This window comes from Enhydra lutris, unplaced genomic scaffold (genome assembly GCF_002288905.1).
Source record: "Enhydra lutris kenyoni isolate GAN:26980312 unplaced genomic scaffold, ASM228890v2 scaffoldscaffold43, whole genome shotgun sequence".
NCBI classification, from domain to species: Eukaryota; Metazoa; Chordata; class Mammalia; order Carnivora; family Mustelidae; genus Enhydra; species Enhydra lutris.
The window spans coordinates 15837978-15852526 of NW_019154127.1; the positions used below are offsets into that span (position 1 = coordinate 15837978).

Sequence of the window (14549 nt, forward strand, 5' to 3'; positions counted from 1 at the left end):
CGTATCATGTTTTCCTTGGAAGCCGCCCCCCACCCCCACGAGTCTCCTGATGTCACGACGCCCTGGAGCTCATGGGTGGTTGGGCCCCTCCCTGCCAGCCCTCCAGTTACCCCACGGCTCCCTCTGTCTCACGCAGGGTCCATATCCTCCTGTGACGCATTCCTCAATGTCTTCCAGTCCAGAGGGCTGAGGCCCGAGGTCATCTGTCCTTGTGCCAGCTCCCCTGAGGCGCTGACAGTGGCCATCCGCAGGTAAGGCGGCCGCCTCTCCGTCCACTCACGCAGCTGCTGTCCTGTGCTGCTGAGCATGGCTGGTTTTTCTCTGAGCAGCTGACCTCACGGAGCAATGTGCCAGTGTCCCAGGTGCATGCGTGTGGTGGGGGGCAGCCCCGGGCACCAGGCCCCTCGCCACGTGCTGGCCGCGTGTCTCCCGCCAGCCTGGATCCGTGCTGGGACGTAGGGGGTGGCGGCTGCCCGGGCTGTGGTCTCTGGGCTGGTTTTCCTCCGAGGGCTTCGTGGGCGTGGCAGCCCAGAGCTCTTCCCTGCCCGAGGGGTTCGGGCAGCTGGTGGGGACTGTGCCCCCCCATCTCAGCCTGGATGGTGGGGTTGGGAGACCTCAGAGCTGGCAGGCTTTGGTCCTTCCTGCTCCTAGCAGGCCACCTGTCCCTTCCTGGGTCACCTCTCACCTGCCCTAGGGCTCCTGTCCGCAGCGGCCTCTGTGGGCTGTCCTGGGAGGACGGTGGTGTGCTCACAGTTGAGAGTGTCTGTGCGTCGGTTTTCTGCCCTCAGCCCAGTTGTTAGAAAAACCAGTGGTGATTGTGGTCCTGTGTTATATTAGTATATTCATGACTAGTCTGCGCTTTCATATGTGCAAGTATTAAATAATCCGAAAATTTTAATAACTTACCAAGAGAAAGGACTTCTTTATGCTTCACAACCATAAGGTATTCCTCATTCCTTTGCTCTGTGGTGCTTTCTGGCCATGGGACACCTCACTCCCACGCCTGGTGGCATCAGCCACTGTATTTCTCCTGCTTCCTGTGTCAGGGGTTCGGGAAGGGCTGCGCTGGGCGGGTCTGGCTTGCAGCCTCTGGTCTCTGGACTGGGCGTGTTGGGGCTGCTCCGGGCTTCCTTGGTACCTGTCCTTCTGCTGCCCAGGGCTCTCGACAAGTGTCTCAGCAAAGCCAGGTGGAAGCTCAGTCAGCTTGAGGACCTCTCCGGGGAGGTCACAGAGCGTCCCTCAGACTGTGGCCACAGGCCCTCCGGAGGCCCTGGGGTGGGAGGACAGTGCAGGTCCCCGTGCAGAGCAGCGGGCAGGGCGGAGGTGCTGTGGCGCCCTCGGGCGGCCGGTCCCCACAGCCGGCCGTGTGGGGTGCAGCGGCGACCTGCAGGCAAGCTGGGCACGGATCCCGCCCTGCAGACTCTGTCCCCTCGTCAGTGTGTCTGCTTTTGTTTTCCAGGCCGCCAGAGCTGGGAGGACCGCCACCGAGAAAAGCTGTCCTGTCGATGAACGGTCTCAGCTTCGGTGTGATCAGAGTTGATGCTGAAGAAAAGTTGTCTGTTCTTACCGTCCAGGACGTGGGTCAGGCCCTGCCGGGAGGTGAGGGACGAACTGGCGTGTGTCGGATCCCACCGCCGCGTGACGTTGCAGGGGCCCGAGTGTCCAGACCATAGGAGTGCTCGCGCCATGCCCACAAACAAAAGTCTTCCTAGCAGGGTTTTCCCATGTAAACTGGGGTTTTAGTTTATAGTAATAGGTTTCAGGGTTTTGCCTGCCTTTGTATTGAAGTTCAGGTTGAGCAACAGCACGAGGGCCCGGCCGGGTGTGCGGCTCTCTGCTGTCTGGGGACGGGAGCGCCGACGGCCTGTCCGGCACGGGCATCGTGCCGTGAGCACGTGGAGGCGCTGATCCGCTCACGGCACCCCGGTGTCTTCAGACAGCCCGACGCCCGGCTCCCGCCCGCGGCGGGTGACGGGATGTGTCGGTCAGGAGCGGCACTCCGAAGGGTGCAGGCAGTTCCTGTATAGCCTCCTGCCCGCGGAGCCCCTGGGCCTGAATGCCAGCCCCGCGGAGAGGGCGAGGGAGCGCCTGCCTGTGGTTCCCCTGCAGAGCGCCGCACAGGGAGCCCGTGGCCTGGCGCAGGAGGCCCAGTGGCGGCTGGGAGTGGGGACGCTCTCTGCTGCCGCCCTCCAGCACCCTCACTGTGGTGGCCTCACAGCTGCTCGGCTTCCTCCTCGCCACGCGGGCCCTTCTGAGATCCGTGGGCAGCTCTCCTGACCCACCGGTGTGCGTGTGTGCACGCCATGGTCCCGAGTGCGAGCGTGCGTGTGCGTGTTTGTGCACACGCTCCGCCAGCGTGTGCGAGCGTGTGCGTGGGTGTGTGTCTGTGCTCACCAGCTCCCCAGGTCGGCTCCTGTTAGTTTGACCCTTGCAGAGCTGACTGAGTTGTTGAGGCTGACGGTCTCTTGTGTTTCGCGGAGCCCCAGCCTTTCACTGCACTCGCTCCCCCCCCCGAGAGTTAGATCAGGGTCTCTGCGGTAAATGCACGCTTGTGGGGGTGTCGGGTGTCTGCGCCCACCTTCTTCCTCCTCCAGCAGGGCCTCTGTGGTCTATGGTCTGATTTGTGGGTGAAAGGAAATGGGGATGAGCACCCCTTTGCCCCTTTCTCTCTTGCTAATTACCGTCCTTGGGGGAGGGGGCCATGCCCGGGGGACCACAGGCTGCTTAATTCGTTTCCTTTAATGGACCACTGCATGTTGGGTTGGAGGCTGGTTTGGGTGCCTGCTCTGTGGTGTGGGTGGCCCAGAACAGCACTGACCTGACAGGTGGGGTCTCCTGTGCCCAGGCGGGGCAGCAGGCGGGGTTGTCGGTGGGGAGCTGCTTAGTGACAGCTGACCATGGGGCGGCTGGGCTATGGGACGGGCCACACCAAGGCTACAGGGTGCATGGGGCTACGGCCCAGGACGGGTCAGCCAGCATCGCCCGTGGGTTCGGGGAGGTGACACAAAGAGGGGTCACGGAATCTGTCCCTGAGACAGCGGGTGTCCCATCAGCCTGGGCTTCGTACGTGCAGGATGCATCGTGAGTTGGTTAGATACCGTGTAGGAAGCAGAAGGACGCACACTGGCTCGAGCGTGTTGTCAGAGCGCTCTGCGCGTGTGATGCTTTGTTTCCGTAACCGCACGTGAAAGCGCAGGTAGATCTTGGTGAATGAGCCCGTTCACGTGGAGTTCTCGTCGATGACTCCGAGGGTTTCTCTCTGTTTAGCTGACGTGTGTGTTGTGAAGGTGGAAGGTGCCCCTTATCTCTGCAAGACCGACGAGGTCGGGGAGATATGCGTCCGCTCCGGCGCCACCGGCACCGCGTACTACGGACTGCTGGGGATCACTAAGAGCGTCTTTGAGGTTTGTACGTCCCCCGCCCTTCCTGTGCAGGTGAATTCCAGAGCGTCCACGGAGGGCAGCGGGCAGGGCGCAGCGGGTCTCCAGCCCTGATGGGGCCGAGGCCGGCCCGGGAAGCCCACGCTCCGTGTGCGCCAAGAGTCCGGCGAGTGCCTGCTCCTTAGAGCCAGGTGCTGGGCCCAGGGAGACAAGGGGTCACAGACAAGGGGTCGCAGGAGGAACCCAGACCATGCTGGGTGCAGGAGTCTGAGGAGCGTGACAGAGCCTCTGGCCTTGGGGCGGCCTGTTCCCCACCAGGGATCCGTGGGTGGCAGCCTCATCTGGGGAAGCCACATCCTGGCCACCTGGCCGGTTGGTCCATTGTCGGTGGAGCACAGCCTAACGTCCCCCCTTTGCTCTGGCAGACCGTCCCGGTCATGGCAGGAGGTGCGCCCGTATCTGACAGGCCTTTCACCAGGACAGGGCTGCTGGGCTTCATCGGGCCGGTGAGTGTGTCCTACTGCCAGGACGTGGGCCTCCAGACACGCCACAGCTCCATGGGGGGGTGCTGCTGGCATCCAGCGCCGATCCAGGGGCCAGGGAAGCTCCCCATGTCCCACAGTCCATAGGACAGCACCCATGACACAATACTGTCTGCCCAGAATGTCCTTGCTGCTGACCTTGGGAGCCTTGCCCAAGGGCAGGAGCAGTCAGAATCCTCTGCAACTTCACCTTCCCTGTGTCACCCCCCCCAGCCTAGCCCAGCCCACCAGGATGTAGGATCCTAGCCCCCCCCGCCACGTCCCCTTGTCTCCAGCCCAGCCCACCGGGACGCAGGACCGTCTGCGTGTTCTTTGCTTTCTGTGTGCTGTCCACTGCCTGCAGCACCTATCAGCTACCTGACCCACGGGGCCTGCCTGCGTGTCCCGAGTCCTGACCCTATGTCCTTGCTTCCAGGATAACCTGGTCTTTGTTGTGGGCAAGCTGGATGGGCTGATGGTGGTTGGAATTCGTAGACACAATGCAGACGACATCGTGGCCACCGCGCTGGCCGTGGAGCCCATGAAGTTTGTCTACAGAGGCAGGTGATGCGCTGCGGGCCCCTGTGCTGTGGCTTCTAGAACCCTCCTCCTCCACTTGAAGTCTGAGAGTCTGTAGCAGTAGCAGCAAGGTCCAGTGACTCGAGTACACAAAACCGAGGAACTCCTGTTCGTCAGAAAACCTTCCCAGGAAAAAGGACGATATTTGCAGCCAGAGCCCGTTAGTGTCCTCCCTGCCCACAGGGCTCCTGTGGGTCTTTAAGAAGACGGGGCCCCAGGAGCACCTGCCTCGGCACCCTAGAACCTCACACACTCAGACTGGAGCAGCTGAGGGCCGGTTTCTCTGAATCACAAACGTCAATGCTCTTCTCTGCTGAGGGTTAGCGAGACCCGTGGAGGGTCCTGCCTCGCCCCTGCACAGGGCAGCTCCTGAGCGATCCTGAGCATGTTAGGCAAACCCTTTCTGAGCCTGGGCAGCTGGGGGGCGGCGGGGGAAGCCGTGTCTGGCTCTGTTCAGCTCCGAGCTCTTTGTCCTGAGGGGAGCAGCCCCTTCTCCTGGCCGGCCTGCTCAGCCAGTGCATTTTTAAATTTTCTTCTCAAGGGGGTGCTTTTATTACTCAAACCAGGGTACCTGTGAGCCTGGCCAGGCCCTGCCTCCGAATATTCCTTAGAGAAATCATTTGGGAGTCCTGCCAAGTGGGTGCTGCTGGCCCGCTCGTCGGTCAGGATGACCGGAGTGTGGGGTGCCCGCCAAAGAGAAACCAGCAGGTCAGGCCTGTGTGGGTGCCCGAGTGGGGGCCGCCAGGACCTCATGACCTGCCCTCACAGCAGAAGTGGGACGCTGTTGGTGTGGATGCCCAGGTGGCCAGCACTGTTTCTGGGGTGGGTTAGGGCGGCCCCCGGGACCTGACGGTACCTGGAGTTGCAGGCTGGTCCTGAGCCGGCAGCTGATGAGGTGACGTCGTCGTGAGCGATGGGGTTGGTGTGGGTGATTGCGCCTGCCGGTGAGCAGGGGGCCTGCCTGTCCCCACCTCCACAACCACCTTGACCTAGAGCCACAGCGGCGCCTGGGGGGTCACTCAGTTCAGTGTCTGATTCTTGATTTCAGAGTGCAGCTCCATCTGATCTCAGGGTCATGAGATTGAGCCCTGCCTCGGGCTCTGCGCTGGGCACAGAGTCTACTTAAGACGCTCTCTCCCCCCTGCCCTCTGCCTGTCCCCTGCTTGGGCTCCCCCACTTGCTCTCAAACAAAAAACAAACAAAAAAAAAATCGAGAGAGAAACGGAGCCACAGCCGATAGAGAGTAGAACATCTCGGGAATAGTATAACGCACACGACACGAGTTCTTTGTCCTTAAACACAAACACAGTGGATGGAATAAGTAGCAGGAAGGACGCAGCGAGAGAAGGACGTGATAAGCTGGAGAGTCAGGTTAAGGAAGTCCTCCAGAGGTGGGAGAGAGAAAGTGGCACAAACCGGAGAAGGGTGGCATGGAAATAGCAGCCGTGGGGGAGGGCATCTGAGCGGCTGGAGGCTGGGTTTGTGGGACTCGAGAAGGGTCCAGCACTGGGGTCAGGCAGAAGGCATGAAAGTCCCCAGCGCTGGGACCAGCCCAAGAAGGCAGCCGTGCAGTGATTTTTTAAGTTATTAAATGGAATTTTTAACTTAGATTTTACATTTTTCAAAATCATTACTTAATTGTGCAGTTGTAATAAAAATATTCTTGGGAATGTAAGTTTCAGAAGTTGTGTTACCAAAAGACACTTCTTCTGAAAACAGCTTCACAGGGGATACTGAGATGCGCTCAAGATGTGTGAAAGCGGAAGTTTAGTGCTGGGCGGGGTGTGTGTGTGTGTGCACACGTGTGTGTGTGCGCACACCCGCCGGCAGGAGAACAAGAGAACGCGAGCGTGTCGCGATGGCCCAGAACTGGAGCAGCAGGTGTGCTGGTGTGTGGAGCCTGGGGGGAGACCAGCTTCTGGTCCGACAGGGAAGGAGAGAGAACCGCCCCCCAGTGTAAGAGGCAAAGGCAGCAAGTGCAGAGAAAGAGGGAAGGTAAACACGGGGACACGGACACGTTCGCGAGGGACTGACTGAGTCCGGCCAGTAGTCCTTCTAGACGGAGATGTGTGCGGAGAAACGTACTCCGTGCATTAACATTATAATTAAGGTAAGTTTTCTTTTAAGATCTGTGTCTGGTGGTTTTGCTTTGCACCAAAGTCATTTTGTTGTAGCGAGTCGGAACTACTTCAGCCGCCCTGCAGGAGACCAGGTCGCGTCTCCAGTTCTCAGCCGCGGCCACGGTTAGAGTCTCTTCAGCCTTAGCCTGTCTGCACCCTCCGTTTTGAGGGAGAGGAAGGGTCTGCGTCCCATTTGCTGTCCTTTGCGGGTGGTCATGTTGTCCTCGTCCCCCCCCCAGGATCGCTGTGTTCTCCGTGACGGTGCTGCACGACGACCGTATCGTCCTGGTGGCCGAGCAGCGGCCCGACGCCTCCGAGGAGGACAGCTTCCAGTGGATGAGCCGCGTGCTGCAGGTGGGCCCAGCGGCCGGCCACGGTCTAGGGGCACGTGGTTCCCAGGAATCCGAGGGCGCAGAGCCCGGCCTGTCCAACCCCGTGTCTGGCTCCGGGCCGAGCAGGCTGGGTGTCCGGTCGCCCGACACGGGATCTCGGCTTGACCTCCTGAGAGTCTCAGGCTTCCTGCTTCCACGCCGCCTCCCCCTTGCCCCGCGCCGCCTCCCCCCCACCCCCGCCCTCGCCCTATGCTGCCTCCCCCTGGCACTGCCTATACCCGGCACGGCCTCACCCAGCAAGCACCAAAGAAACCCGGGCTTGGCGAGGGTGACGCACAGCACTGGGAAGCTGTAATTCCTACAGGGAATGCATAGAACAGCAGCCCCATACCTGTCCTGCCGATTGGTCTGAGATCAGTTGAGACTATTAACGTAGGTTCAGACCAGGCCATGGCCCCGGGAGCCTGGGAGCACCGCGCTTACACGCCACCACACGGGTGGTGGTTTCCTGCGTCCTGTTACGAAAATGTCAAAGCGTCATGCAGAAAGTCCCTAATACCCACCTTTAGGTCCTGCAGTGGCCAACACGTCCTCACCCTTGCCCATCGCACATCTGTCCCTGTGCGCTCCTCAGGGCGCGCTATGTGGCCCTCATTTCCTTAAACACCAAACAAGAGTCCTGTGTACTGCTCTGGGGGAAGGGAGTAAAATTCACGTTCGGTGAAGCGCACACGCCTTACGGGGACCGTCCAGTGGGGGTTTTCGGTTGACTCGACGGGATGCAATTTCTATGTCCAGTGAGCCCATCTGTGGGTGCGGGCAGTGAGCGTCGACAGCCGTACACCCCAGGTGGCCAGCACATCGCGATAACAAGGACACGGAGTGTTTCCGTCGTGCCAGCAGATTCTCCCGGGGCCCCACCTCCGCTGCGCTGCCCAGCCCGAGAGCCCCCGGTTGGCTGCGTGTCCGCATGCGTGAGCAGCATGGCGTGTCTCCCTTTCTGCCGTAGACGGTCTCGGGAAAGGGACTCACACGGTGTTTGCCTCCTGTCTTGCTTCCTTCCCTCCCTGTGGCTTTGGGACCGCTCGTGTCGTCGCGTGGGGGCTCGGCCTTCCTCTCCATGCCTGGTGGTGTTTCTTCGCTTACCTGTTCACACCCTGACGGACGTGTGGGTTGCCCATTTCTGCCTGATGAACAAAGCTGCCGTGGGCAGTGGCGTACAGACCTTGGGTGCGTTTCCTCTAGTGTCCCACCATCAGGCCAGTTGTATGGGGGGCCCCGAAGTTGGCAGAGACGGGCATGGAGCTGTCCACGCGTCGGGCGACCCGGCGACCGAGCCTCAGAGGGTGTTCCCCACTCATGTCTCCCAACGCAGACTTTCAGTAGAATTTGTGGTGGGTTGTTATGGAATAGTTCTAATACAACAAACTAAAACAAGAGTGTGATTGATGTGGGGGACAGAGGCAGAAGGGAATGGAGATCAAGTTAAACGTCCTCGTGACCCGCGACCTGTGCTTGAGGCGGCAGAGGGTCACCTTCCTCCGGGAAGCTCCGTGATGTCTTAACGTTGATGCCGTGCCGCAGGGAGAAACAACCCTAACTTGACCCAGTCCTGTAGGCTCCTTCAGCAGGTCAGAGTCCTTTTGGACACCTCCATCGTCTTCACCTCCCCAGCGTGGAAGTGTATCATCAGCCACCCTCACAGTCCCAGGGCAGCAGCCCCTCTGCCACGGGGTCCCGTCCCCACAGCTTTCATAAAACCACCTTTTTGCACCAAAGACGCCTCAAGAATTCTTTCTTGACCGTTGGCTCTGGACCTCGCCAATCCCGCCAGCATTCAGAAGTGACATCATAATAACCCACATTCCTGTCACCCTGCTTGGCAGATACCAGTCCGGGTCCCGACCGTGTCCTCACCTGGCCTCCCCCCTTCTCCCTCAGGAGTGTTCTGAAGTAATGCCAGACATCACATTTTACCTGTAAAGATTTTACTCTTTAAGCAAGGAATAACCGTTATCACATCTCTAATGTTAATAATTTCCTTATTTTCTAAAATTGAGATGATTGACATATAACCCTAACCTCAGGTGTACAGTGTGACTTGTACGCTCTGTGACGTGATCCCCACAGTAAGTCTGGCAGACGTCGATCACCATGTATAACCACAAATGTTCTTGTGACGAGGACTTTTAGGATCTACCGTCTTAGCCGCTCCCGCGTGTCCAGTACAGCTTTGTCTCTGGTCACCGAGCGCTGCACCCCCAGACTCTGTTCTGTGACTGGAGGCTCGTGGCCTCTGACCCTCCCTCCCGTTCTGCCCACGCCCACCCCCGCCTCTGGTGCCTCCGCTCTGTATCCGTCAGCTCGGTTAGCATCGCACGGGGCAGTGACGTCACGGGGCGCGTGTTTCTCTCCGACTTATTCCGCTTCTCCCCTCGGGGTGCGTCCACGTTGTCACGAATGGCTCGTTCTTCGTGGCTGAGGAACGTTCGGTCGTGTGCGCCGCATCCTCTCGGCCCGACCGTCCATCTGCGATGCACGGGCTGCTGCTGTGTCTTGGCTCTTGTAGATGGTGCTGCGACAGGCGTAGGGACGCCTTGATCTCTTTGAGTTAGTGCTTCTGGGAAAACGCTGGCAGGGCGATTGCTGGGTCTAGGGCAGCTCTGTTGTTATTCTGTGAGGACCCTCCACGCCGTCCTCCAGAGCGGCTGCCCCAGCTTGCATTCCCAGCAGCAGTGCACGGGCTCCCCTTTCTCCGCACCCTCACCAGCACCCGTCGTTTCTCGTGTTGTTGACTTTAGCTGTTCTGACAGGTGGGAGGGGGGATCTCACTTTTCAACATTTTCATTTTCCAGATAACTGATGATGTCGGGCACCTTTTCACGTACCTGTTGAGCATGTGTATGTCTTCTTCGGGAAAATGCCCATTTAGACCCTCTGTGCATTTTTTAGTTGGATTGTTCGTTTTTGCCGTTGAGTTGTGTGGGTTCTTTCTATGTTTGGGGTATTAACTCCTTATCAGATACATGACTTGCAGCTGTCTTCTCTGATTCAGAAGGTCGTCTTTTCATTTTGCTGATGGCTTCCTCTGCCGTGCGGAAGCCTTTTTGTTTGATGTCGTCCCACTCGCTCATGTTTGCTTTCAAGACCTTTGCTTTCAGTGTCAGAGCCATAAAATCACAAACAAGACCTGTGTGGGGGAGCTTGCCACCTGTGTCTTCTTCTTGGAGTTTCGTGGTTCCAGGTCTCACGTTCAAGTCTTTAACCAATTTTGATTTTATTTTCGTGGGTGGTGTGAGAAGGTGGTCCCGTTTCATTCTCTTGTCCAGTTCCCCCAGACCGCCCCTTCCTCGTGGTGCGTTCTTGCCCCCTTTGTCACACACTGATCGATCGTCTGTGTTGGGCTTATTTCTGGGTTCTCTCGTATTCCGTGGCTGTGTATGTCTACTTTTGCTAATACTGTGCTGTTTTGGTTACTAAAGCTTCGTGACGTAATTCAAAATCATGAACGCCTCCAGCTCTGTGCCTCAGGTTTGCTTCAGGTGCTTCGGGTCTTTTCGTGATTCTGTACACATTTTAGGAGGATTTGTTTTAGTTTTTTGAAAAATGTCATTGGACGGGTGCCTGGGTGGCTCAGTGGGTTAAGCTGCTGCCTTCGGCTCAGGTCATGATCTCAGGGTCCTGGGATCGAGTCCCGCATCGGGCTCTCTGCTCAGCAGGGAGCCTGCTTCCCCCTCTCTCTCTGCCTGCCTCTCTGCCTACTTGTGATCTGTCTCTGTCAAATAAATAAATAAAATCTTTTAAAAAAAATGCCATTGGAATCACGGATTGCACTGAATCTGTAGATTACTTTGGGTAGAATGGACATTTTAAAAATGTTAATTCTTCCAATCCATGAGCATGGAATGTCTATTTCTTTGTGTCTTCGATCTCTCTCATCAGTGTCATAGTTTTTAGTGTGTAGGTTTTTCACCTCCTTGGTTAAATCTATTTTATTTTATTATCTTGGTGCATTTGTAAATGGAATGGTTTTCTCGATTTCTCCTGCTGATTCATTAGACTAGTATTCAGAGACACAGCAGATATTTCCTGTGGTTTTACTGAACGTATTTATCAGTTCTAACAGTTTCTGGTGGAGTCTTAAGGGTTTTCTGTATGTGACATCATGTCATCTATAGTGATGGTTTTACTTCTTCCTTTCCAATTTGGATGCCTCTTATTTCTTTTTTCTTGCCTTATGGCTGTGGCTGGGTCCTCCAGTTGCATGTTGAATAGCAGTGGTGAGAGTGGGTGTCCCTGTCTTATCCCTGATCTTAGGGGGCGAGTTCTCAGCTTTTACCATTGAGAATGGTGTTGGCTGTGTTTCTCAAATACCATCTTTCTTACATGGAGGTATGTTACCTCTGTTCCTGCTATGTTCAGAGTTTTGATCCTAACAGTAACTTCTTGTTGTAATTAATATCTAGTCACTATTCAGACTTACCCGATTATCTAATGTTTAGTTTGTTGGTTAGATTCAGGATCAAAATGAGGTAAAAAAAAAAAAAATTGTACTTGGTGGGGACAAGTTCTTTAAGTCTTCTTTAATCTAGAGATTCTTCCTCTGTCGTAGATTTCTGGTGGTTACTTTGTGGACAAAAACGAGTTGTCCAGTTCGCTGCTTTAGCCTGAACTCTGATGGCCCCAGGGCGTCATTCGATACAGCTTTCTGTCCCCTGCAGTCCCCCTGCACATTGTCGTTGGATGAGAGTCAGGCACGGTTTTCTGGCAGAAATCCTCCGGGAAGGTAGCGTATGCATCCGGCTGCCTCTGTGCTGTTCTCTGCTCCGGGGACTTCAGAGCTCAGCTACGCTGATGGGAAAAGCTGACCGGAGCAGCCCAGCAGAGACGAGGAAGCCCAGCTGCTTGGGAGGAGGCAGTGTGTTTCGTACCCGAGACCTGTCACGGCTGGGACGCTAGGGGCTCTGCTACTTTCTAGGGGAGATGGAATTGGGGACCACCATCTGGGCACTCGATGTCACCGGCCTCTTCACAGTTTCTGGGCTGTCTTCAGTGCACAGAGTAGGGAGTGATGTCTGTTTGTAGGAGCACCTGCGTCCTGGGTTTGTGCTGCTGGGTCCAGCTCCAGTTCGAGAGCACAGAATTTTCCCTTAACTCACCGGCCTCCTTTCTCCCACACTGACAAATTGTGACCAACAGCTCATGAATCTCTCATCGGCTTTAGGCCAAGCGGCGCACCGCAGTCGCGACACTACCTCTAAAACGTGAGATTTCTGAGGGCAGCTTAACTTTTTTTTTGCCCCTAGGGCCTGTCTCATTAGGGGTGACTAATCAAATTACCGCATTTAAAGCCACTTTAAATAGATTCTCTCCCCGGGGCTTTTCCACCAACCTACTTCCAGTTCAGCTGAGTTCATTTCCTTATTTCACTTCCAACTGTTCAGAAATGCTTTTTAAAATTTCAAGTTTTTTTCGTTGTAAAATACATAAATGCCTCCAAAGTAAAATCTGAGCACAGGGTAAATTCGGAGAAGTCCAGTTTCTGCCCCACAGCTCCACGGGCTCGTCTGACTTTCCTTTCCGAAAAGACGTGCTTTCGGGTTTACGAGTTTGTGCACAGACACACAGGAGGCGTGTGTGTCCGATGACAGAAACAGACGCACATCCTTCCGTGTTTTCTTGTCGAACAGAGTGTCTCCATGACCTTCAGAGCTGTGTGTCTCCCCGGTGCAGCCTCCCAGCCCCCGTAGCCGTGAGCGGCTCAGCCCGGGCTCGCCCGTGGCCATGTGGTGTGTCGGGTCTCACGCGCCGTCCCTCTGAGCTGGTGGTGTTCCCTTCCAGGCCATCGACAGCATCCACCAGGTGGGCGTGTACTGTCTGGCACTGGTTCCTGCCAACACCCTGCCCAAGGCTCCTCTCGGAGGGATTCACATTTCTGAAACCAAGCAGCGCTTCCTGGAGGGGCTGCTGCACCCCTGCGGCGTACTCATGTGCCCTCACACCTGTGTCACCAACCTTCCCAAACCTCGCCAGAAGCAGCCAGGTCAGTGCTAGCTAACCGCAGCCGTCCGTCCGGTCTCGGCACTGCTGGCAGCTGCGCTCGTGGTTAAGTGTGCCGGCTCGTGGCGCCTGCCTCTCCGGGGCTGGGGTAGGGCCAGACCTGCAGGGGGCAGTCCCCATCTCATCCTCCCGGGAACCAAGCCGCAGGCGAGGAAGCTTGACCATGTCACCTCTGTGCTGGGACCCATCCCAGTGACTGAATGCAGGCGTCTGAGGCTTGGAAGGCGACTGAGGCTTGGAAGGCGACGGGGTGGCTCCCAGGGCGTAGAGGTGCGGCCCAAGGGCAGACGTGGAGCTTGGGAGGCAGAGCAACTGCACAGTGCTGGGGGGTCAGTGCTGGGGCTGGGGTTGGGGGCTGGGGCTGGGGGCCTGCCTTCTACGCTGCACCCTGGGGCCTGCGCACACCCCCTCCCTGCCCCCTGACAGCCCAGGACGGCTGGCATTTCAGGGGCCTCCGCAGATGGTTCCTCTCCCTTCCCTGATCTCACGCACTGAAAAACTAATCTTAAAGACTGGTTTGACAGTTATTTTTGTTCTTCGGTTTTGTGAATCTTTAGTAAATGCTAATTTTTTTTTTCACTGAATATTGAACGCTTAAATCATCATTAAATAAAATACGTTTACTCGGGAAGATAGACCTTCCTGTTTGGTGTGAAGAAGCAGGAAGAGAACGCGGCTGAGCGCGCGGCTGAGGCTGAGGCCCAGTCCCACCCCCAGGGACACGCTGGGGGGCGACTTTTTCAGCCTGGGGTTCCCTGTGTTGGAGGCAGGGATTCTCTTTGTTGCTCACCATGACCCTTACAGCTGGTTTCCTGAGCTCAGCACCTTAATGGAGAGTGAAACGCCTCCTTCAGACAGAAAGTATTGTGGCAGGAGGGTCCCGGGCTGGTCCTGTCCCCGAGCCACCACCTGCTCACTCAGAAACCCCGTTTTCCAGAGGTGGGGCCGGCCTCCATGATCGTGGGGAACCTGGTTGCCGGTAAGAGGATCGCACAGGCCTCAGGGAGGGAGCTGGCTCACCTGGAGGACAGCGACCAGGCCAGAAAGGTAATGGCCGGTGGCCGGGGCGCGAGGAGGGCGTGAGGAGGGCGCCCCTTGGCGAGGCTGCCAGCTGAGTGGGCCTGTCTGCGCAGTTCCTGTTCCTGCCTGACGTGCTGCAGTGGCGAGCGCACACCACTCCTGACCACCCCCTGTTCCTGCTGCTCAACGCCAAGGTGAGGCCGGTTCCCTGCTCTGCCCCCAACGTCCCTGCCCAGAGTGCGCCCCCCGCCACCCCCACCCCCCGCCACCCTCCCCACCCATGCTTCCTGGCGGGGGACTCCGCGTCTCCTCATTCAGGCAGTGACGTCGCTGTGTTTAACGGAAAATTCCCGGTTAGGGACAGTATGCTCATAAAGACTTCTCGGTGAGCTGGAAGAAAACGTTTCTTTTGTAAAAATTAGGAATCTAGACTTTTCCATGTGCAGCTTTTTTTTTTTTTTAAGATTTTATTTATTTATTTGACAGACAGAGATCACAAGTAGGCAGAGAGGCAGGCAGAGAGAGAGGGGGAAGCAG

At 57.0% G+C, this 14549-nt stretch overlaps 1 protein-coding gene across 2 annotated transcripts in view; it reads left to right on the top strand.

Annotated features, from left to right (window-relative positions):
- The window catches only part of LOC111155631 (disco interacting protein 2 homolog A), a 117320-nt gene that overhangs the window by 83559 nt on the left and 19212 nt on the right, over window positions 1-14549 (top strand). Inside the window, exons 17-25 of one of the 2 annotated variants that reach the window (XM_022515900.1) lie at window positions 137-251; window positions 1460-1599; window positions 3268-3404; window positions 3806-3886; window positions 4338-4465; window positions 6840-6954; window positions 12774-12975; window positions 13930-14039; window positions 14126-14206. In XM_022515900.1, coding sequence (XP_022371608.1) covers window positions 137-251; window positions 1460-1599; window positions 3268-3404; window positions 3806-3886; window positions 4338-4465; window positions 6840-6954; window positions 12774-12975; window positions 13930-14039; window positions 14126-14206 — 1109 coding nt within the window. Of the gene's footprint in view, window positions 1-136; window positions 252-1459; window positions 1600-3267; window positions 3405-3805; window positions 3887-4337; window positions 5545-6839; window positions 6955-12773; window positions 12976-13929; window positions 14040-14125; window positions 14207-14549 lie in introns of those variants that run through there. The other variant, XM_022515901.1, reaches the window with a different exon arrangement.